The sequence below is a fragment of the Macaca mulatta genome, chromosome 19 (assembly GCF_049350105.2).
Source record: "Macaca mulatta isolate MMU2019108-1 chromosome 19, T2T-MMU8v2.0, whole genome shotgun sequence".
NCBI classification, from domain to species: Eukaryota; Metazoa; Chordata; class Mammalia; order Primates; family Cercopithecidae; genus Macaca; species Macaca mulatta.
In genome coordinates this window covers 16,098,608-16,123,441 of record NC_133424.1, presented here as the reverse complement: position 1 = coordinate 16,123,441, position 24,834 = coordinate 16,098,608, and the positions used below count along the sequence as shown (strand labels likewise).

The 24,834-nt window shown below is 47.9% G+C and overlaps 1 protein-coding gene across 3 annotated transcripts in view; it reads right to left on the bottom strand.

The window, feature by feature from the left end:
• Positions 1 to 24,834, bottom strand: part of CYP4F22 (cytochrome P450 family 4 subfamily F member 22) — a 43,830-nt gene that overhangs the window by 8,552 nt on the left and 10,444 nt on the right. For all 3 annotated transcript variants that reach the window (XM_077976609.1, NM_001194539.2, XM_077976608.1), the window contains 8 exon segments: positions 20,438 to 20,545; positions 18,751 to 18,973; positions 14,768 to 14,912; positions 6,860 to 6,913; positions 6,612 to 6,739; positions 6,281 to 6,402; positions 3,481 to 3,748; positions 9 to 75 (listed from right to left, as the gene is read on the bottom strand). In XM_077976609.1, the coding sequence (XP_077832735.1) occupies positions 9 to 75; positions 3,481 to 3,748; positions 6,281 to 6,402; positions 6,612 to 6,739; positions 6,860 to 6,913; positions 14,768 to 14,912; positions 18,751 to 18,972 (1,006 nt within the window). In that variant the 5' untranslated portion in view covers position 18,973; positions 20,438 to 20,545.

Genomic DNA, 24,834 nt, shown 5'->3' with positions numbered 1-24,834 from the left:
ATCCTCACCCTCAAACATGAAGGTGTCTGCCTCAGCTCGGATATCCTCGTCTGACAGTTCCTTTCCATCTTCATCCTGGAATGGGCAGTAGAGGGTGCTCAGCCCACTTCATCCCACCCTCTGCATCCTAGGGGTTCCTCAAAACTCAGATATCTCCCCCCCATCTTTTTTTTGTTGTTGTTGAGACAGAGTCTCACTCTATCACCCAGGCTGGAGTGCAGTGGCGCAATCTTGGCTTACTGCAGCCTCCGACTCTCAGGTTCAAGTGATTCTCGTGCCTCAGCCTCCCGAGTAGCTGGGATTACAGGCACATGCCACCACTCACAGTTAATTTTTATATTTTTAGTAGAGATGGAGTTTCGCCATATTGGCCAGGCTGGTCTCGAACTCCTGGCCTCAAGTGATCCACCTGCCTCATCCTCCCAAAGTTCTGGGATTACAGGCGTGAGCTACCACACCTGGTTTCCCTCTTTCTCTCTCTTAAGCCAAGCTGTGGGGGGAATTATTCCAGGAAGATGGAAATATGCAACTTGTCTAATAAAGATGGAAAGTGCCCAGCCTGGTGGCTCACGCCTGTAATCCCAACACTTTGGGCGGCCAAGTTGGGAAGATCTCTTGAGCCTAGGAGTTCAAGACCAGCCTGGGCAACATAGTGAGACCCCATTTCTACAAAAAAATAATTAGCCAGGCGTGGTGATGCATGCCTGTAGTCCCAGCTACTGGTGAAGCTGAGACAGGAGGATTAAGCCCAGGAGGTCAAGGCTCCAGTGAACCATGACTGCATCACTGCACTCCAGCCTGGGTGACAGAGCAAGACCCTGGGTGAGAGATGCTGGTGAGGCTGTGGAGGAATAGGAACACTTTTACACTGTTGATGGGAATGTAAATTAGTTCAACCATTGTGGAAGACAGTGTGGCAATTCCTCAAAGACCACTTGACCCAGCAATCCCATTACTGGGTATATAACCAAAGGAATATAAATCATTCTATTATAAAGATACATGCACACGTATGTTCATTGCAGCACTATTCGCAATAACAAAGGCAGGAATCAACCCAAATGCCCATTGATGAAAGACTGGATAAAGAAAATGTGGTACATATATACCATGGAATATTATTATACAGCCATAAAAAGGAACAAGATTATGTCCTTTGCAGGGACCTGAATGGAGCTGGAAGCCATCATCCTTAGCAATCTAAGGCAGGAACAGAAAACCAAACACCACATGTTCCCACTTATAAGTGGGAGCTGAACAATGAAAAAACACGGATGCAGGGAGGGAAACAACACACATTTGGGGCCTATCAGGGCGGCAGTAGGAGGGAGAATATCAGGATAAATAGCAAATGCATGCAGAGCTTAATACCTAGGTGATGAGTTGATAGGTGCAGCAAACCACCATGGCACATGTTTGCCTACGTAACAAACCTGCACGCCCAACACATGTCTCCTTGAACTTTAAATTTAATTTAATTTAAAAAAATATTTTTTGAGACAGAGTTTCTCTCTTGTTCCCAGGCTGGAGTGCAGTAGCATAATCTTGGCTCACTACAACCTCTGCCTCCCAGGTTCAAGCGATTCTTCTGCCTCAGCCTCCAGAGGAGCTGGGATTACAAGCGCATGCCACCACGCCCGGCTAATTTTTTTTTCTCTTTTTAGTAGAGACGGTGTTTCAACATGTTGGCCAGGCTGGTCTCGAACTCCTGACCTCAGGTGATCCTCCCGCCTCAGCTTCCCAAAGTGCTAGGATTACAGGCATGAGCCACTGCGCCCAGCTTATCCTAGAACTTTAAATTAAATTTTTAAAAAACAAGAAAAAAGAAAAGAAAGATGGAAAGAGGGACAGAAAGTCAACAGTGAGGAGAAGAAGGGAGTTCCTATTTCTTGAGCAGCCTCTAACACCAAACAGCCCACTGGATGCCTGACAACCTTGTGATCAGGTTTTATGATCACCATGGTATAAAAGGAGAAACTGAGGCTCGGGAAGACAAGTCATATGACTAAGGTCAAACATCCACTAAGCGACAGAGCCAGGACTGGAATCCAGGACTATTTGAATCCAGAACCCAAAAGGTCCACAGACACACCAGTGAGTGACCATACAAGTGTCTCATCTCTTCAAGGTCATGTCCCTTCCTCCCTCCCTCCCTCCCTCCCTCCCTTCCTTCCTTCCTTCACCAGTGAGTGACCATACAAGTGTCTCATCTCTTCAAGGTCATGTCCCTCCCTCCCTCCCTCCCTCCCTCCCTTCCTTCCTTCTTGACGGAGTTTCACTCTTGCAGACCAGGTTGGAGTGCAATGGCATGAGCTCAGCTCACCGCAACCTCCAGCTCCCAGGTTCAAGCGATTTTCTTGCCTCAGCCTCCCAAGTAGCTGGGATTACAGGTGTGCACCACCACACCTGGCTAATTTTGTATTTTTAGTAGAGACGGGGTTTCTCCATGTTGGTCAGGCTAGTCTGGAACTCCCGACCTCAGGTGATCCGCCCACCTCAGCCTCCCAAAGTGCTGGGATTACAGGTGTGAGCCACCGCACCCGGCCCAAGGTCATATATTTCATTTTTGCAATTTTGATGAGCTGAATGGTGCCCTGCCCACTCCTAACCCCACCCCCACCCCCACCCCGCCCCACCGCTAGAATTCATATGTCCTAACTTCCAATACCTCAGACTATGACCATGTTTGGAGAGAGGTCTTTGCAGAAGTAATCAAGACAAAATGAACTCATTAGGGCAGGGCCCTAATCCAATGTGACTGGTGTCCTTATACAAAGAGAAGAAGACAGAGACAGGCACAGAGGAAAGATGATCTGCAGACATAGGGAGAAGACAGCCTTCTGCAAGCCAGGGAGCAAGGCCTGGATCAGATTCATCCTTCATGGCCCTTAGAAGAAACCAGCCCTGCAGATACCTTGATCTTGGACTTCTAGCTTCCAGAACTGTGAGAGAATAAATTGTTGATGTTTAGGCTGTTTAGTTTGTGATACTTTGTAATAGCAGCCCAAGAAAACTCACCCAGTGAGTCTTACATGTTCTGACCCCATCCCAGACCCATGTGAATTTTTTTTTGTTTTGCGTGTGTGTGTTGTTTTGTTTTGTTTTGTTTTGTTTTGTTCTGAGACAGAGTCTCGCTCTGTTGCCCAGGCTGGAGTGCAGTGGCACCATCATAGCTCACTGCAGCTTCCAACTCCTGGGCTCAAGCCACACTCCTGCTTCAGCCTCCCAAGTAGCTGGGACCGTAGGCATGCAGCACCACACCCAACTTATTGATTTTTTGTAGAGACAGGGTCTCCCTGTGTTGCCAGGCTGATCTCCAATTCCAGGGCTCAAGCAATCCTCCCTCCTCGGCCTCCCAAAGTGCTAGCATTACACATGTGAGCCACAATGCCTAATGGAGTTCTAACATTTATCATTTTATACGCAATTCCTAGAGAGGCCATCGAGGGCAGGGCTCCACCCTCCAGGGCCCAGCCTCACCCTGGCCAGGAGCAGCACATCAATGAAGTCCAAGGTCTTCCCCTGCTTGGACTTAAGCCAGGCCTCGGCCCCCTGCTGACGCAGTGCCCGCCGCCGTTCCTGGATAACTTCAGTGGTGAAGTGGTGTACCATGTCACAGGCCTGCCGGAACCTCCGCCCATCCGCCGAGCGATAGTAAATGAAGTCGAGGTAATGGTGCAAGCGATATTGACGCCGGACAGCCAGAGCACTCAGTTCAATGATAGCGGAGATATAATCACTCATCTTCCTGCCAGGGAGAAAGGAAGCCATGAGTGTAGCCCCTTCCCCCAGCACAGCACAGCCATGGCTTGGCTAAGACCCATGGCTAAGACCCATGGCTTGGCTAAGATAAGCCTTCACTCCCCATTGAGTAGATAACAAAGAGAAACCCTATATTAACTCTATTTTTATTTCATTTATTTAGTTTTTAGATAGGGTCTTGCTCTGTCACCTAGGCTGCAGTACAGCGGCATAATCATAGCCCACCACAGCCTCGAACTCATGAGCTCAAGCGATCCTCCAGCCTCGGCCTCCCAAAGTGCTGGGTTACAGGCCTGAGCCACCACACTCGGTCCCATATATATTTTTAAACAGGCCCAAAGAGGGATAAGGACTTTCAACATAGGCATAGTCATTGTAGCATCACTAAAGCTAAATGGCTACACTCCTCAGCATGGGAGAAAATATTTGCAAATTATATATCTGATAAGGGATTAGTACCTAAAATAAATAAAGAATTCTTAAAACTTATTTTAAAATGGGCAATGGATATGAATAGGCATTTCTCCAAAAAAGACAGAAATGACCAATGAGAATGTGAAAAGATACTTAACAGCACTGGTCACCAGAGAAATGCAAATCAAAGCCACGATGAGATACTACTTCACCCCACTAAGATGACTAAAATCAAAACTTATAGTAACAAGTGTTGGGCTGCACTCCAGCCTGAGCAACAGAGCAATACCCTATCTCAAAAGCAAACAAACAAAACAACAACAACAACAACAAGCAAGTGTTAGTGAGTATGTGGAGAAACTGGAGCTCTCACACTCACTGGTTGGAAGAGCAAAATGGTACAACCACTTTGTACCATGTTGAAACCCACTGAAATAAAGTTTAGCAGTTCCTCAAAACGTTTAAATTGGAATTACCATATGACCCAGCAATTCTGCTCCTAGGTATATAGCCAAGATAATTAAAAATACATGTTCACACAAAAGTTTGTGCATGAATGTTAATAGCAGCATTATTCATAGTAGTCAAAAAGTGGAAACAATGTCTATCGATGGATGACTGGATAAACAAAATGTGGTATTATGTGGTAAATGGAATATTATTCATCAATGAAAAGAAATACATAACCGATACATGCTACAATATGGATGAGCCTTTAAAACATTATGCTGGGTGAAACAAGCCAGACACAAAAGTCTGTATGATTCCATCTGTGTGAAATATCCGTAATAGGCAAACCTATAGAGACAGAAAGTAGATTGGTGATTGTCTAGACCTGAAGGAGAAAGGAAAGGGCAAGGGTTGCTAAAGTGTATGAAGTTTCTTGGAGTAGGGGGAGGATTGATGAAAATATTCTAAAATTGATTATAGTAATGGTTGCACAACTCTGGATATACTAAAAGCAATTCAGGTGTATTCTTTAAGTGAGTAAATTGTATAGTATGTGAATTGTCTCTCAATAAAGCTTGTATTAAAATAATAATGATAATAATAATGGGTGAAGCATGCTTGCAGGGAGCTGTCCTCAGTCCTGAAGTGGGCTTGTTTTTATGCCCTTATTGCAGTCTGTCGTTTTCTTGTTTACTTACTTGTTCATGGTTACTGCCTGTCTTCCTACTGAAATGGAAGTTCTAGAGAAGCAACATCTTGTCTTTCTTGTTGACTATGGTGTTCCCAGCACCTAGTTCAGGGCTGGCCCTTACTAGGCACTCAGTAAATATTTCTTGGATTAATTAATTATTTAATTTCTAAAGCCATCTTTAATTATTTAATTACTAAGACCATCTCTGCCTTATCCAACTGGAACACGTCCCTATAATGCCTAGAGTAACAAAGTCATTAGCTTGTTACTGAGGACCTACTATGTGTGGCAAGCTTTGCATTAGTTGTCTCCCTTATTCCTTATGTCCCCACTTAGACTATAAACTTCACAGAACTGTGACTATCTGTTGTTCACCACCCTGTCCTCAGCAGTAATATCATGGTGCCTGGCACATAGTAGGTGCATAATGAATATTTGATGAATGAATGAATGAATGAATGGAATTAACCAAGGCATTGATTATTTGATTCATTTACTCAACAAATATTCTCTGAGCATCAATTATGTGCCAGGGCAGTGCTACGTCAATTTATCCTTAAAGCATCTCTCAGAGAGTAAGAGATTGACATCCTTTTTTTACAAATAAGGAAACTGAGCCTCAGAAAGTGGGGAGGACACTGTCCAAAGACCACACACTCTTCATAGTGGAATGAAAAAATACTAGCATTTACTAACATTACCTACTATATACCAAGCCATTGATTCACATTATCTCATTTAATTCTCACACAATGACTCTGGGGAAGGAATTATGATGTCCATTTTTTTTTATTTAAAAAAAGTGAAGCTCAGAGAGATGGTCAGTTTCCTGGAACCACACGGCCCATCTGTGGCAGAGCTCCCACAGGCCAGAGTTGTCTAATGCCTGGGAGTTCCCTTTCTCCTGCCACTATCTTGCCCTAGAGCAGCTGGCTCCACAGTCCCAAGAAGGGTCACACTCACTCTTGGCAGTTGCTGTTGTAGCTGAAGACGCATTTCTGAAGACTGTCCAGGGTCATGAGGCTGATATGCTCAAACATATCAAGGGAGACCACTGAGCCCTCTGCCAGACGCCGCCATTTAGCCTGGAAGAGAGATACATAGTGACTGTGCATGGAAACCAGAGACAGGGAGTCAGCCTAACAAGGACCCGACTGCATTTTCACTACGAGCTCATTTTATAGATAAAGCCAGTGAGGCCTCCTGACATCACATGGCTTGCCCATGCATGAGTTGGAGCCTGGACGAGCCTCACTCCCAGGACACCGTCTTCCCACAAAGCCTTGGGACTCACATGCATAATGTCAGTGCACTGGTTGAAGATCTTCATGTAAGGCTTCAGGATGTCAAAGTGGAAGGCAGGTGTCAGCAGGCGACGGTGCCGGCTCCACTTGTCACCTTTGCTGAGCAGCAGCCCATCCCCTGGGCCCAGAAGACTGAGGTTAGGGACCTCTCCTGTTACTCTGAAAACTTCCAAGGAACCCCACGCTCTTCCCTCTCTTCTCTGAAGCCCCAGCCCCAGCCTACCCACTGGACACTCACCTAGCCAAGGTTTTAGGAAGCCATAGAAGAGGTCATCCTTGGGGGCGATGGCAGCTGTGGAGGGCAAAGGGCCAATGATGACTCCAAATAGAGTCCTTCCTTCCTTCCTTCCTTCCTTCCCTCCCTTCTTTCTTTCCCTTTCTTTCTCTCTCTCTCTCTCTCTTTCCTTTCTTTGTCTTTCTTTCTTTCTCTTTCTTTCTTTCTTTCTTTCTCTCTCTCTCTCTCTCTCTCTTTCTTTCTTTCTTTCTTTCTTTCTTTCTTTCTTTCTTTCTTTCTTTCTTTCTTTCTTTCTTTCTTTCTTTCTTTCTTTCTTTCTTTTTCTTTCTTTCCAGAGTCTCACTCTGTCACCCAGGCTGGAGTGCACTGGTGCAATCTTCACTCACTGCAACCTCTGCCTTCCAGGTTCAAGTGGTTCTCCTGCCTCAGCCTCCTGAGTAGCTAGGATTACAGGTGCCCACCATCATGCCCAGCTAATTTGTTTGTATTTTTAGCAGAGACAGGGTTTCACCATGTTGGCCAGGCTGGTCTCGAACTCCTAACCTCAAGTGGTCCACCCACCTCAGCCTCCCAAAGTGCTGGGATTACAAGCATGAGCCACCACGCCTGGCCTCAAAACAGAGTTCTAACTCTTGACCTTTGCTTATGACTTCCTTAGGCCTCCTCACTGGGCTCTGACCTCCCACTGTATTCCTCCAGTCCATCCTCCACACCTACCCGAGAAAAATCCTTATAAAACACTGATCTCAATATGAGCCTTCCCTGCTCAAACGCCTCCCATGGCTCCCCATTGCGCTTGTAAAAAGTTCAGGTTCAGCCTGGCATTGAAACCCAATTCCATCTGGTCCCTGTATGCCTCTCCCACCTCATCCTTCAACATACACCAGATAACCCTATTCTCATCACATGCTGTGGATCCCCTCTGAACCTTTGGTGAGGCTGAGCTGTCTATCCAGAATAGCCTTCTTCACCTGAGCCTTCCCCTAATCCACCCCCTTTTTCTTCTGCCAGCTCAAGCAGGTCATCTGAATCACACCTCCTGTGCTCCCAGCCTCCAGCCTCGCCCTCTCCAGTGTGTCCCTCATGATGGCCCCAGGAGAATCTCATCTGACTATCAGATCTGACCATGCCCCTTCCTGCTTACACACCCATCACCCTCACATACCAGCCCATTTTCAAAGCCCTGAATGATTTGCCTTTGTCCAAATCTCTCTCAACACACCTCTGTCTTCCATCCCCCATTCGACATCACAGAACTAACACCACATAACCTTTTTTTTTTTTTTTTTTTGAGATGGGGTCTCGCTCTGTCACCCAGGCTGGGGTGTATGGTGAGATCATAGCTCACTGCTGCCTCCAATTCCTAGATTCAAGCAATCCTCCCACCTCAGCCTCCCGAGTAGCTGGGACTACAGACATACGCCACCACACCTGGCTAATTTGTTCATTTTTTGTATAGACAGGGTATCGCCCTATTTCCCAGGCTGGTCTTGAACTCCTGAGCTCAAGTGATCCTCCAAATTCAGCCTCCCAAAGTGTTGGGATTACAGGCATAAGCCACCATGCCCAGCCGCACCACAGAACTTTTCTCAGCTCCCCAAAAAGACCACGTGCTCTCTCTTCTCTCAGACTTTCCACCAGTTGCTCTCTCTGCCTCAAACACTCTTCCCTCATCCTGTAGTCTCAATTTGAATGCTTCTCCCCACCCCTGACCCAGCAATCACTCTGGATTGTATCCACTTAGTTACAAGCTCCTTAACAGAAGGGTTCATGTTGATCACTGATATATTGTGCTAAATAAGTTTTTATTAAATGAATAAATAAGTCAATCCAAGGATGGATGAATGAAAGAATAAATGGGTGGATGGATGAGTAGATGGACAGATGAGTACACGGATGGAAGAATAAGTGGATGGATGAATAGCAGATGGATAGATGGTGGGTGGGTGGGTGGGTGGATGGATGGATGAATGGATGGTTGGATGGGTGGATGGTGGATGGATGGATGAATGGATGGATGGATGGATGGATGGATGGATGAATGAGTGGATAGGTGGATGGTGGATGGATGAGTGGATGAATGAATGCATGGATGGATGGATGGATGGATTCTCCTTCTATATACTGAACAAATTTGGGGCTGAATGGGCAGAGGCCCAGGAAGGAAGTATCTGAAATTCGAGTGGTATCACTTTTACCTGAATGTGACTCAGCCACCTACACACACACACTGCCTAGGAATTGGCCAATTGCGTACATAATCATCTGCCCACTCATCCTCCCATTCAACACACCTCTTCTGCTGCCTTTCTGTGCCCAACCCAAGTTGGGTGATGCTGGGGACCCACAGATGGCTCAGCTTTATGCCCTCCCTGGAGGAGCTCCTGAGCAGGGCAGGAAAGGGAAGCAGAGGCATGCCATGCAACTGCCAAGAAGGTAGAAAGTGTGGTAGGTGCTAAGGAGGGCTCAGAAAAAGGGCTGTTGGAAGTCAGAGCAGGCTTCCTGGAGGAGGCAGCATTGAAGAGGAAAGCAGGAGTCCAGTCACTCCTCTCCTCTCCGCGCTCTGGACTCCAAGATAGGCTCCACAGGGATCTTTCTGACACCCAGATCTGGTCAATAGCTGCCTTGTTCATATACCTCCCATGGCTCCCTGTCACTCCTAGGATAAAGTACAAGTGCATTCACTTTGCAGTCCAGTTCCTGCTTAACTGTCAGTCTCATTTCCTATTCCCCCCAACATATCACCTTCACTGCAGCCACCGTAAGTCACTTGAATTTCCCTGGAATTTTTGCACATCTGCATCAGTGCACTGGCAGGACTTTCCATCTGGGACTCCTTCTCTGGCAAACTCCTAGGCATCCTTTAAGGCCCAGCATCACTGACACCTCCTCCAGGAAGCCTTCTCCAAACTCCCTTCTCAGCTGAACCATTGCTCTCTCCTCCTCAGGTTCCTTTTCCACTCCAACTCTGACCACTCAATGCCAGGAAGGTCTGTGTCCACGTTCCTCACCAGTTTCCCCCCTCCGGCAAAAAGGAAATGGTAGTCCAGGAGCAATGATTCACACCTGCAGTCCCAGCACTTTGGGAGGCTGAGGCAGGAGGATCACTTGAGCCCAGAAGTTCAAGACCAGCCTGGGCAACACAGCAAGACTCTGTCTCTACAAAAATGTTCTTTTTTTTTTTTTTTTTTTTTTTTTTGAGACGGAGTCTCACTCTGTCGCCCGGGCTGGAGTACAGTGGCCGGATCTCAGCTCACTGCAAGCTCCGCCTCCCGGGTTTACGTCATTCTCCTGCCTCAGCCTCCCGAGTAGCTGGGACTACAGGCGCCCGCCACCTCGCCCGGCTAGTTTTTTGTATTTTTTTAGTAGAGACGGGGTTTCACTGTGTTAGCCAGGATGGTCTCGATCTCCTGGCCTCGTGATCCGCCCGTCTCGGCCTCCCAAAGTGCTGGGATTACAGGCTTGAGCCACCGCGCCCGGCCAAAAAATGTTCTTTAAAAAGAAAAAAAAAAAAAAGAGGGAGAGATGAGATGAGATGGTGTATGAAATACCCCCACACAGTGCCAGCATGGAGAAACTCATGCTCAGAAAACTGCATATCAATGTGTTTGAGAGCTTGGGTTCCGGGCTAGCCAGGTCTGCGTTCAAATTCCAGCCCTGCCACTAACTAGATACGTAAGCCTGGACATGTTACCACTGCCAAAGGAGAAAACAGAACAATCCTCCCTCATGGTATCCCTATAAGACTCAACAAGCTCTTGTGTTCCTGGCACATGGTAGGTGCTCATTAAACATGTGTGTCTATAAATATATAATTGACCGACTGTTGGCTATTTTTATTGCTATGATTAAAATGATGATTTATTGGCATCAAGAACTTGTGAGATAAATGTTTAGGTTTCCTGTTAATAGAAAATTAATGCAAGCCCTCTGTGGAAAACAGCAAGGTGATTCCTTAAAAAGTTAAGTACAGAATTAGGCCGGGTGCGGTGGCTCAAGCCTGTAATCCCAGCACTTTGGGAGGCCGAGACGGGCAGATCACAAGGTCAGGAGATCGAGACCATCCTGGCTAACATGGTGAAACCCCGTCTCTACTAAAAATACAAAAAAACTAGCCGGGCGAGGTGGCGGGCGCCTGTAGTCCCAGCTACTCGGGAGGCTGAGGCAGGAGAATGGCGTAAACCCAGGAGGCGGAGCTTGCAGTGAGCTGAGATCCGGCCACTGCACTCCAGCCTGGGCGACAGAGCGAGACTCCGTCTCAAAAAAAAAAAAAAAAAAAAAAGTTAAGTACAGAATTACCATATGACTTGGCGATTCTACTTCTAGGTATCTACCCAAGAGAGAAATGAAAACATATGTCCACCCCAAAACTTGAACACATATGTTCATAGTAGCATGATTCACAACAGCCAAAAGGTGAACAGATAAACAACAACAACAACAAAATCCATACAGTGAAATGAAGTCAGCCCTAATGACCAACCTGGACAATATAGCAAGACCTCATCTCTACAAAAATAAAAATAAAAATTAGCTGGGCATGGTGGTGCGTGCCTGCAGTTCCAGCTACTCGGAAGGCTGAGGCAGGAGGAGGATCGCTTGAGCCCAGGACTTCAAGGCTGTAAAGAGTTGTGACTGCACCACTGCACTCCAGCCTCTCGGTGACAGGGTAAGACTCTGTCTCAAATTAAAAAAAAAAAAAAAAAGAAGAAACTGATTCATACTGCAACGTAAATGAACTTCAAAAACATTATGTTGAGTAAAAGAAAACAGACACAAAAAGATCACATTTTGTGTAATTCCCTTTCTATGATGTACCCAGAATAAGCAAATCCATAGAGACAGAAAGCAGATTCAAGGTTACCAGGGGACGGGAGGAGGAGGGAAATGGGAAGTGATTACTCAATGGGTATAGAGTTTTTTTATGGGGTGATTAAAACTTTTGAAGCTGGAGAATGCTGGTGGTTGCCCAACATGGTGAATACACTAAATACCACTGATTGTTCACTTGTAAATGGTTAATTATATGTTACATGAATTTCACCTCGATTTTAAAAAGATGATATAAAAGCAAGCCACAATTATATGTCTATATATCATGATGTTCTCTATAAGGCACGTTTACCTACTTTCTCTCATGAAAATTTCCTAGTCCAAAGGCCCATAAGATGATAGGGGAAACTGAGGCTCCAACAGGCTGTGGGCCCTCCTCCCGGCTCAAGGGCTATGGCAGCTCCAAGCTCAGAGCAGCAAGCTATTCCCAGGTGTGGCCCCAGGAGGTCCTGATCGGGGGTGGAGTCTGTGACTGGAGCCTGATCTGTGTAATTCCAGGTGGGGGCACCCTGGGGCCAAAAGGCCTCACTCCAGGCTGACTCACAGCCCCACCCTCTCCATCCTGGAGTTCCCTATCTGGCTTCTCTGGTGGGGAACCTCCACTGGAGGAGGGGAGGGCAAGAGGCTTAAGCATCTGCTACATGCCAGCCCCTCCTGGGGCGCTACTCCTTGGTCTGTTTGGAGTCTCAGAACCAGGCAGGATGGTGGTCAGGAAACTGATGCTCTGAGTGGGAGGAGGAGGGAGGAGGAAGGAGAAAGAAGAAAAAGAGAGGCCGGGCACTGTGACTCACACCTGTAATACCAGCACTTTGAGAGGCCAAGGGGGGAGGATCACTTAAGGTCAGGAATTCAAGACCAGCCTGGCCAATATGGTGAAGCCCCGTCTCTACTGGGAAAAAAAAAAAAATTACAAAAATTAGCCAGGTGTGGTGGTGCACACTCGTAGTCCCAGCTACTCGCGAAGCTGAGGCAGGAGAATCACTTGAACCCGGGAGGCAGAGGTTGCAGTGAGCTGAGATCATGCCACTGCACTCCACTCTGGGAAGAAGAAGGAGAAGGAGAAGAAGAAGGAGGAGGAAGAGGAAGAGGAAGAGGAGGAAGAGGAAGAGGAAGAGGAGGAAGAGGAAGAGGAGGAGGAGGAAGAGGGAGAAAGAAGAAGTAGAAGAAGGAGGAGGAGAGGAAGAAGAGAAGGGAGGAGGGGGGAAGAGGAGGAGTAGAGAGAGAAATAGAAGGAGGAGAAGAGTGAGGAAGAATAAAGGGAAGGAGGAAAAGAGAAAGAAAAACATATATTAAAAAGGCAGAAGAAGAAAAACCTTTATTAGTACCTGTCCATATTATTTTTTAACTTTTTAAAAATTTTTTTAGAGACAGGATCTCACTCTGTTGCCTATGCTGGATGCAGTGGCACAATCATAGGTCACTGCAGCCTCAACCTCTTGGGCTCAAGCAATCCTCCTACCTCAGCCTCCTGAGTAGCTGGGACTATAAGCATGCACCACTACACCTGGCTAATTTTTAAAATTTTTTTGTAAAGATAGGGTCTTGCTCTGTTGCCCAGGCTGGAGCGCAGCAGTGGTGCAATCACAGCTCACTGCAGCCTCCAACTGCTGGGCTCAAGCAATCCTCTCACCTCAGCCTCCTGAGTAGCTGGGACTACAGGCACGCACCACTACACATAGCTAATATTTTTTAATGTTTTTGTACATTGATGGAGTCTTGTTAGATTACCCAGGCTGGTCTTAAACTCCTGGGGTCAAGTGATCCTCCCATCTCAGCCACCCAAGTAGCCAGGACTACAGGTGCATATCAGTGCCACTGGGTAATTATTTATTTTTTTCGAGGGACAGGGTCTTACTATGTTGCCCAGGCTAGTCTCAAACTCCTGGCCTCAAGCAACCCTCCTGACTCAGCCTCCCAAAGTGTTGGGATTACAGGTGTGAACTGCCACACCTGATCTACTGGAGCTCATTGGTTCATTTGAGAGTGAGCTCTCTCAGGTGTTCTCTGATACCTCTGGAGGTGCCCAGGTAATATGGTTTTGTTGTGTCCCCATCCAAATCTCATTTTGAATTATAGTTCCCATAATCCCCATGTGTCATGGAGGCATCCAATGGGGGGGTAATTGAATCATGGGGTAGATTACCCCCATGCTGCTGTTTCCATGATAGTGAATGAGTTCTCACGAGATTTGATGAATTTATACGGGGCTTTTCCCCCTTTAATTTGGCACTTCTCCTTCCTGCTGTCATGTGAACAAGGACGTGTTTGCTTCCCCTTCCGCCATGATTGTAAGTTTCCTGAGGCCTCCCCAGCCCTGCGGAACTGTGAGTCAGTTAAACCTCTTTCCTTTATAAATTACCCAGTCTAGGGCAATCCTTTATAGCAGCATGAGAACGAACTAATACACCAGGTACACAAGGCCACACTGAGGATCCAGAGTCCCGCTCATGAGGAAGATAGAGCTGGACACAGACATACCCAGGTCCAAAGGGTTAGGACTGAGAATAGGTCTGTCTGGGAAGTCAGGGAAAGACTCCTGGAGGAGGCGGCCATTGGAGCTGGGTGTCGAAGGCTGAGCAAGAGCTTGCCAAGCACACTTGGGAGTCTCACATCTTGGGATAGGTGTGGACTGCACAAGGAAGAAGCAATTCTTCCACATCTCCCTCCCTGCCAGTCAGAGTCAGCCCAAGTGATGACAGCAGGCTGCAGGCTGAGTCACCAAGAGTCCTGGCCATAATGGGAGTATCAGAACCAAATGATGGGAGTGCCATGGCCAGGGATTGAGTAACACTTACTTAACAAAACCATGGGGAAAAACTGCCTATCCAAACATGCTTTGCTCTGACTGCCAGATGGATGGACATTCCCTCGAAGTTCCTGGAACTCTTAGTCATTGTCACATCTTTGCCCATACCGTTCTCACAATCTGGATTGCCATTCTTGCTTTGGTGAACTCTTATTCATCCTTCAAAGCCCTATTCAAATGACCCTTCCTCTGGATATCCCACCTGTCTAAAATCTCAGATAGGCTCTGGGAGTTGAGGACTCACACATAGCTCAGAGGCCCAGTGCACCTACCTGAGGCTCCCAAAATGGGCTTGATGTAATCAGGGTGCACCAGAACCAACAGCGGCAGGACAGGTCCCATCCACACCAAGAGTATATGGTGCATGTTGTCTAGTACCTTCTTCTCATCTTGAAGGCCCGCCTCATTTGGAAGGTACTGCAAGAGGTAGGGGAGGAGCAATGAGGAGGTACCCAGCCCCAGCTTCCCCCACTGCCTTCCTCCTGCCACCTCCTGTAGTCTCAAAACAAGCCCAATAGTGCTACGTGATGATTTTAGGCAGCTGGCTGCACCTCCCTGGGCCTCCATTTCCTCATCTGAAAAAATGGAGAAGAATCAACTCTCCCTCTGAGGGCAGCAGAAAGGATTCATGAAATAACAAAGCAAGAGCCCCAGCATGGGCCTGACGCTGGCTGATGTTCAATAGCTAAAAACAGTAGCCAAATGTAGTGGCTCACATCTGTAATCCCAGCACTTTGGGAGGCCAAGGCAAGCAGATCACCTGAGGTCAGGAGTTCGAGACCAGGCTGGACAGCATGGTGAAACGCCGTCTCTACTAAAAATACTAAAATTAGCTGGGCTTGGTGATGGGCGCCTGTAATCCCTGCTACTCAGGAGACTGAGACAGGAGAATCGTTTGAACCCAGGAGGCGGAGGTTGCAGTGAGCCGAGATCATGCCATTGCACTCCAGCCTGGGCAACAAGAGCAAAACTCCACCTCAAAAAAAACATGCCTGTAATCACAGCTACTCAAAAGGCTGAGGCAGGAGAACCACCTGAGCTTGGGAAGTCGAGGCTGCAGTGAGCTTTGACTCAGCAAGGTCGAATGGTTTTTCTGAAGTTACAAGTTAAGTAGGTGACTATTCTGGTTTAGGCTCCCCCAGAAGGAAGTCCTGAGACAATGGTTCTAGGGCAGGTAGTTTATTTGGGGGATGGTCCCCAAAAACATGGGTAGTGAGATAGGGAAAGAAGACCACCAGTAAACAATGAGTTGTCAAGGAAATTGCCACCAAGGGCAACCAGGGCTCAGTCCCACTGGGGAGCCTTGGAGGACAGAGTAGCACATTGCATCTCAGAGTCATCCCATCTGAGGGCAAGGGAGCTGGGGTATTTATGTACCAATGCCCATGAGTCATTGGCTGAGGGTCACTCCTGGGGAAGTTAATTCCCAAGCTCACAGAACAAACAGTGGCAGAACAGGCACTGGGACTCTAGGCATGCACCACCAAGCCCGGTTAATTTTAAAATTTTTTGTAAAAACTGGGTCTTGCTATGTTGCCCAAGCTGGTCTCAAACTCCCAGGCTCAAGCAATTCTCCTGCCTTGGCCTCCCGATGTGCTAGGATTGCAGGTGTGAGCCACTGTGCCCAGCCTTTATTTCACCTGCAGAATAGGCTCCAGCCACCAGAGACAGCCCCTAGAACGCAGGAGCTGGCGGCTGGACATCAGGCCACTGCATCCAAAAATGGGTTGAGAGGAATATGGGCAAGCTTTGGCATCATTTGCAAAGCTAGTACCTGAACCCAGGCCACCTAGCTACAAAACTGCACTTCCTCACCTGTTGTATGAGGCAGGAAAGCTTCAGGCTCAACGTGAGAAAAATCCAAGTTCAAACCCAACCTCAGGTGCTGTGTGACTTTGAGCAAGACACTTAACCTCTCTGTGTTCAAATCTATAAAAGTATGAATCCATGAAATAGGACAGATCCATCCCCACTTCACAGGCTGTGAGAATTAGAGAAGAGTTCAGATACAAAGGAGCCTAACCCAGCGCCTAGCCGGTGATAAGGTTCAGCAATTGCCAAATGAGTAAAGCAACAAATGACTCCTTTCTAGCTCCTGTGTCTCCTTCTCCGTCAGGCTCAGCCCTGATTGTGTCCACACCCAAGCCTCAATTGCAGCCTCACCCAGCCCCCATGGGCCCAGGAGCTGGGTTGGACATACAATGTCAAGGCTGGGCTTTAGAGCTGGCCCTGACCGACTCCTTCAGGCACTAGAGCCTGGCCACTCCCTCTAGGACAACCATCAAATCCAGAGAGGGCTTTCTAGAGTAAGGGCATTGGAGATGAGGCATGAAAAATGAGTAGAAGGTGATCTAGCAGAGAAGGATACCTGGACAGAGAGTATAGTTTTGGCAAAGGCCTTGGAGGTGGGAGCCTTGTTACAGAAGTGGGAAGTGATTTTATGGAGCTAGGGAGGGATGGTGGAACAAGTGAGGAGGATAGAGGCTGGAGCCAAAAGGGCCTTGAACACCAGCCTTTTTCTGAATGGCAGTAGGGAGCCATGGAGGGTGTGTGAGCAGGGGCAGGGATGTGGTTGGATCCAAGAATCCCTCTGGGGCCAGGATGGGAGATGGACTAAAGGGATGAAACTGGAGGTAGGAACTCAAGGAGGAGGCTAGACCATGGACCATCAGGAGAGGATAAGGCCTGAGCAAGGGAGGGGATGGAAGAAATGAAGGAGAAAACTCCAAAAGGGAAAGTCCAGCCTATCTCATCCAGAAAGTAGAGGCATCAGAGAGTAGAACTAAAAACAGGGAGGCTGAGCACGGTAGTTCACGTGATGTCAGGAGTTTGAGATCAGCCTGGCCAACATGGTGAAACCCTGTCTCTACTAAAAATACAAAAATTAGCCAGGTGTGGGGGCATGGGCTTGCAGGCTTGCAGTCACAGTTACTTGGGAAGCTGAGGCAGGAGGATCCCTTGAGCCCAGGAGGTAGAGGCTGCAGTCAGCCATGATTGTACCACTGCACTCCTGCCTAGGTGACAGAGAAAGACCCTGTCTCAAAAAAAAAAAAAAAAAAGGAAAAGTCCAACCTATCTCATCTAGAAACTAACTACAGAAAGTAGAGGCATCAGAGGGTAGAACTGAGAGCAAGGAGGCTGAAGCTTGACATGCTGGGTTTGAACCCCAGCTCTGCCACTTACAAGCTGTGTGACCTAAGGTCAGCTACTTAACCTCTCTGTGCCTCAGTAATCTTCCATGCAAAATGGGGCTAGTCATGGGACCTACTTCCTAGAATTGTCAGGAGAACTGAATGAGTTAATATTTGTCTGGAAAAATACTTGGCACATATCTGCAAAATTAAAAAGGACTCAGCAGGCTGAGGCCAAAGGATTGCTTGAGCTTAGGAGTTCAAGATCAGCCTAGGCAACATAGCGAGACCCTGTCTCAAAAAAAAAAAAAAAAAAATTCAATGCAATAAAGGGATAAGAGTCCTGACCTGGGACCACAGCATTCAAGGGAGAACAGTGGAACCACACTGAGAAGAGGATGTGTTCTCCTCCCCACCTCCATCCCTACCCTGGGATTCCAAACTCCAAAGGTAAAGGTACCTGTTGCTACAGTGATAGCTATAAAATTATAGAGAGAGTTCTTTTTTTTTTTTTTTTCTTAGAGAGACAGGGTCTCACTAGGTCACCCAGGCTAGAATGCAGTGACGCAATCATAGCTCACTGCAGCCTCAAACTCCCAGGCTCAAACAATCCTCCTGCCTCAGCCTCCCAAGTAGCTGGGACTACAGGTGTATACCACTGCACTCAGCTAATTTTTGTAATTTTTCTTATAGAGATGGGTTCTCACTGTGTTGCCCAGGCTAGTGTCAAACTCCTAAGCTCAAGCAGTCCTCCTACCTCAGCCTCCCAAGTGGCTGAGACTACAAGCGTGTACCACCACACCCATCTAATTTTTGTATTTTTTGTAGAGACGGGGTCTCACTATGTTTCCCAAGCTGGTCTCAAACTCCTGGCCTCAAGCAATCCTCCCACCTCAGCCTCCCAAAATAATTCATCTTTAAAGTTAGTTCTGCCTCCTCCCAACTGTGTGACCTTGGATAAACTGCTTGCCCTCTCTGAGCCTCAGCCTCATACCCCATCATATAAATCTGCTGCTAGCCCCAACCAGATTCTTGGGAGGCTGTGGGAAGCCAGTAGGCCCACCATCCTTACCTATTACCCTGCACCTGCCCAGCCCAGCCCAGTCCTGCCTGGCCACACTTACCATGCCCAGGTGGCCCAGCAGCCAGTTGCGCCGGGGAGGCTGGGGGAAGCAGCGCAGCCGGCGGCAGGTGATGTAGAAGCTCCGGCAGAGCCTCAGGAACCGCAGCAGCAGGCGGAACAGGAAGAAGAGCAGCAAGAGGAGAAGGGTGGACACCGCGTATATACGGAACGTTGTCTTCTCCAGCCCCAGGAGGTGCAGCAGGTGGTCTGTGATGGGCAGCATCCTGGGGACACACAGGGTCAGAGGATCGGTGCCATGCACAAGGCGATGACCCATGGGGTCAGGCATGGTGTGCCTAGTGCACAGCAGGTTCCCAGCACACGTGAGTTCCAGACACCAAGGATACCTCTTCATTCCCCAGCCATGACCTCCAGCCAGCTGGACAGATGGATGCACTCAGGGCCCTGCTCGTATGCTCTTAGCCTTGACTTTTGCAAGGTCACGCTCTTGACTTCTCTACCATAGGGCATTCTCTGCCCATGCATAGCCAGTCAGGCTGGGAAACCAAGACCCCCCTCCCAAAGGAGCAGCTCTCAACCAATGACTGAGGCTCATTGGTGGATAAATACCCCAGCTCCCTCACCCCTTAGGTGCAATGACCTGAGATATAGGTTCCACACTCACTCCAGGCTTCCCCAGTGAGATTAAACTCCAGCTGCCCACAGTGGAAACTCATTGGCCACGTCCTTTCCCCCTTTTTCTTTTATCTTGTTTTTTAGTTGAGATGAGATTCGCATAACACAAAATTAATCATTTTAAAGGGAATAATTCAGTGGTATTCAGTACATTTATATATCATGCAACTACCACCTCCGTCTAATTTCAGGACTTCTTTCTTTCTTTCTTTTTGAAAGAAGGTCTCCTCTGTCACCCAGGCTGGAGTGTGCAGTGGCACAATCATGGCTCACTGCAGCCTTAACCTCCCCAGCTCAAGCAATCCTCCCACCTCAGTTTCCCAAGTAGCTAGGACTACAGGTGCATGCCACCAGGCCCAGCTAATTTTTGTATTTTTTTGTAGAGACAGGGTTTTGCCATGTTGCCCAGGCTGGTCTTGAACTCCTGGGCTCCCGCCTTGGCCTCCCGAAGTGCTGGGATTACAGGCGTGAGCTACCTCACCCAGTCAGTTTCAGAACATTTTCATCATCCCAAAACAAAAGCCCATCCCTGTTAGTAGCCACTTCCCATTCTCCCTCCCTGGAGTCCCTGGCACCACTAATCTGCTTTCTGTCTCTATGGATTTAAGTATTCTGGATATTTCATATAAATCTATTAAATTCTATGCAGCCTTTTGTGTCTGGCTTCCTTCACTCAGCATCCTGTTTTCAAGGTTCATCCACATTGCGGCATCGATCAGAGCTTAATTCCTTATTACTGCTGAGCAATATTCCATTGTATGGATATTCCACATTTCCTTTTTTTTTTCTTTTGAGACAGGGTCTGGTTCTGTCACTCAGGCTGGAGTGCAGTGGCATGATCACGGCTCACTCCAGCCTTGACCTTCCAGGCTCCTGTGATCCTCCTGTCTCAGCCTCCCAAGTAGCTGGGACAACAGGTGCATGCCACCACACCTGGCCCCACATTTTCTTTACTCCTTCATCTGTGGATGAACATTTGGGCTGTTTCTACCTTTTGGCTATTATGAAATATGCTACTCTGAACATGTGTGTACATTTATTTGTCTGTGTACCTGTTTTCAGTTCTTTTGAGTTCACCTTCTTCTTCCTTGCTGGTATTTTCTGCGATCACTTCCCAAAAAAAATTACTTGCACTCAGATCCTTGCTTTAGGGCCAGCACCTGAGGAACCAAAACAAAGCGAGTAGGTAACCATAATATGAATGAAACAGTGAGCAGGCAGGAAAGCCTTGCCATGTGCCATGCACCACCATGCTCCAGGCACCACCATGCTCCAGGCACCACCATGCTCCAGGCAGTACCAGCCTCACCTCAGGGAATCTGATATGGTTTGGATCTGTGTCCCCACCCAAACCTCACGTTGAACTGGAATCCCCAGTGTTGGAGACGGGGTCTAGTGGAAGGTGATTGGATCATGGGGGTGGTTTCTCATTAATGGTTTAGCACCATCCCCTTGGTGAGGTCTTCTAGATAGTGAGTGAGTTCTCATGGGATCTTGTTGTGGGTTTTTTTGTTTTTTGTTTGGAGATGACAGGGTCCTGCTCTTGTTGCCCAAGCTGGAGTGCAGTGGCGCAATCTCGGCTCACTGCAGCCTCCGCCTCTTGGGTTCAAGCAATTCTCCCATCTCAGCCTCCCATGTAGCTGGGATTACAGGCATGCACCACTATATCCAGCTAGTTTTTAAAATATATTTTGGTAGAGACGGGGTATCACCGTGTTGGCCAGGCTGGTCTCGAACTCCTGACCTCAAGCGATCTGCCGGCCTTGGCCTCCCAAAGTGCTGGGATTACAGGCATGAGCCACCCCTCCCAGCCTGGAATCTCATTGTTTAAAAGTATGCAGCACCGGCCAGGCGCGGTGGCTCAAGCCTGTAATCCTAGCACTTTGGGAGGTTGAGGCAGGCAGATCACTTGAGGTCATGAGTTCGACAGCAGCCTGGCCAACATGGTGAAACCCTGTCTCTACTAAAAATACAAAAAATTAGCCAGGCATGGTGGCAGGTGCCTGTAATCCCAGCTACTCGGGAGGCTGAGACAGGAGAATCGCTTGTACCTGGGAGGCAGACATTGCAGTGAGCTGAGATTGCACCATTGCACTCCAGCCTGGGCAACAGAGCAAGAGTCTGTTTCAAAAAAAAAGTGTGCAACACCTCCTGTGCCCCTCACTCTTACTCCTGCACCAGCCAAGTGACGCAGCTACTCCTATTCTGCCTCCTGCCACGATTGTAACTTTCCTGAAGCCTCCTGAGAAGCTGAGCAGATGCCAGCATCATGCTTCCCGTCCAGCCTGCACAACCATGAGCCAATGACACCTCTTTTCTTTATAGTAATGAGAGAATGGACCAACACAGAATCATACACCAGTCCTCAGAGGTAGGTATTATCATTCACTCCATTTTCCAGATGAAGACGCTAAATCCCGGCTCAATTTCTCAAACTCAATGGAGACAGAAGCTGGCAGGGATTCCCCCAAGGCCCTGCCAAGGGCCACCCTCAATCATCGTCACTTTGAGGGACCAAGAATCTCAGATCACCCCAAGGAGATTCCTGGAAATGACTGGGTCCTGTTCTCTTCTCTCCTTCCCCCCAGTACCAATGGCTGACGGTTATTCCCTCTGTACAGCTATCTCCTCAGGCATCACAGCTAAAGGTGTGTACTCCAGGTGCTCCCCTGAGCCCTCAGCCCCACCCACCCCTGCCAATAGTGCCCTCCACTAAGGGTTCAGACTAGCTTAGCTCTCTCTCTTTTCTTTTCTTTTTTTTTTTTCTTTTTGAGGCAGAGTCTCACTCTATTGCCCAGGCTAGAGTGCAAAGAGAAGAACTTGGCTAACTGCAAACTCCGCCTCCTGGGTTCAAGTGATTCTCCTGTCTCAGCCTCCCGAGTAGCTGGGATTACAGGTGCCCGTCACCACTCCCAGCTAATTTTTTGTATTTTTAGTAGAGACAGGGTTTCACCATGTTGTTCAGGCTGGTCTTGAACTCCTGATCTCAAGTGATCCATTTGCCTCGGCCTCCCTAAGTGCTGAGATTATAGGCATGAGCCACCACACCAGTCCTCGCTAAGCTCTTCTGAAAGCCAACGCCAAACCACATTTCCCATGCAGAAGTGAAATTTCTTGGCTGGGTGCAGCGGCTCAGCGATGTAATCCCAACATATTGGGAGACCGAGGCGGGCAGATCACTTGAGGTCAGAAGTTCAAGACCAGCCTGGACAACATGGTGAAACTCCATCTCTACTAAAACTACAAAAATTAGCCGGGCATGGTGGCGGGCGCCTGTAGTCCCAGCTACTTGGGAGGCTGAGGCAGGAGAATCACTGGAACCTGGGAGGCAGAGGTTGCAGTGAGCTGAGATCGCGCCACTGCACTCCAGCCTGGGCGACAGAGCGAGACTCCGTCTCAAAAAAATAAAAATAAAAATAAAAGTAAAAAATAAAAAAGGCTGGGCACGGTGGCTCAAGCCTGTAATCCCAGCACTTTGGGAGGCGGAGATGGGCAGATCACGAGGTCAAGAGATCGAGACCATCCTGGCTAACACAGTGAAACCCCGTCTCTACTAAAAAAAATACAAAAAAAAACTAGCCAGGTGAGGTGGTGGGCGCCTGTAGTCCCAGCTACTCGGGAGGCTGAGGCAGGAGAATGGCGTAAACCCAGGAGGCTGAGCTTGCAGTGAGCCGAGATCCGGCCACTGCACTCCAGCCTGGGCAACAGAGCGAGACTCCATCTCAAAAAAAAAGTAAATGAATAAATAATAATAATAAAAATTTAAAAAATAAAAAAAGAAAGAAAGAAAGAGAGAGAAAGAGAAAAAAGAAAAACAGAAAAAAAATAAGCCGATCACAAAAGGACAAATACTGTATGATTCCACTTGTATGAGGTCCCTGAAGTAGTCAAATTCATACAAACATAAAGTCAAATAGGGGTTTCCAGGGGTGCGGGGGAAGGAGAATGAGGAATTAGTGTGTCGTGGGGATGGAGTTTCAGTTTGGAAAGATGAAAAAATTCTGGAGATGGATGGTAGGAATGGTTGCACAACACTGTGAATTTGCTTAATGCCACTGAACTGTACACTTAAAAATGGCTAAGATGGCCAGGCGCTGTGGTGCACGCCTGTAATCCCAGCACTTTGGGAGGCCAAGGCGGGTGGATGACTTGAGGCCAGGAGTTCGAGATCAGCCTGGCCAACATGGTGAAACCTCATCTCTACTAAAAGTACAAAAAGTAGCTGGGTGTAGTGGCGGTTGCCTGTAGCCCCAGCTACTTGGGAGGCTGAGGCAGGAGAATGACTCGAACTCGGGAGGCAGAGGCTGCAGTGAGCTAAGATGGCGCCACTGCATTCCAGCCTGGGCGACAGAGCGAGATTTTGTCTCAAAAAAAAAAAAAAAAAAAAAAAAAAGATGGTTAAGATGGTAAATTTCATGGTGTATGTGTTTTGCCACAATTAAAATTTTTAAAAACACAAAACTAGGCACTGTGGCAGCACCCGTAATCCCAGCTGCTAAAGAGGTGGAGGCAGAAGGATCACTTGAGCCCAGGAGTTGGAGGCTGTAGTGCTCTATGTTCACACCTGTGAACAGACCCTGCACTCCAGCCTGGGCAACACAGCAAGAACTCATCTCTGAAAAAAATACAGACCAGCTGGTGTAAGTGATACTTCCTTTGGAAAGCCCGGAGTAGGGATAGGGATGAGGAGGAAGCGACTTCCCAAATGGAAGTACAAGGAACTCCAAGTCACAGGTCCCAGGCAGACGCTCCAAACTTGAGATGCTGATGTGCAACTGGGCTGCTTCTCACACAGGCAACTCCAGGTAACCTGCTCCATAGGAAGCAACTATGAGTATTTATTTCCCTTTTCTTCTTTTGAGACAGGGTCTTGCTCTGTTGCTCAGGCTGGAGTACGGTGATACAATCATAACCCACTGCAGCCTTGAACTCCTGGGTTCAAGGGATCCTTCCACCTCAGCCTCCTGAGAGTAGCTAGAACTACAGGCACATACTACCATGCCCAGCTAACTTTTTTAATTTTTTGTAGAGATGGGGGTCTTACTATATTGCCCAGGCTGGTCTTGAACTCCTGGCCTTAAGCATTTCTCCCATCTCCACCTCCCAAAGTCCTGGGATTAGAGGAGTGAGCCACCGTGCCCGGCGGTGGTATTTCTTTCCATACCAATTTAATGATGGGTAATGATTATCTCTAGCAATGCTGCGGAAGCCAGCTAGCGATAATTACTACTAATTAGAACTTTTCACTAAGTGCTGTTTTCGTTTTCTTTTTTCTTTTTGAGATGGAGTCTCGCACCGTAGCCCAGGCTGGAGTGCAGTGGTGTGATCCTGGCTCACTGCAACACCCACCTCCCGGGTTCAAGCGATTCTCCTGCCTTAGCCTCCCAAGTAGCTGGGATTATAGGCGCGCACCACCACGCCCGGCTAATTTTTATATTTTTTAATAGAG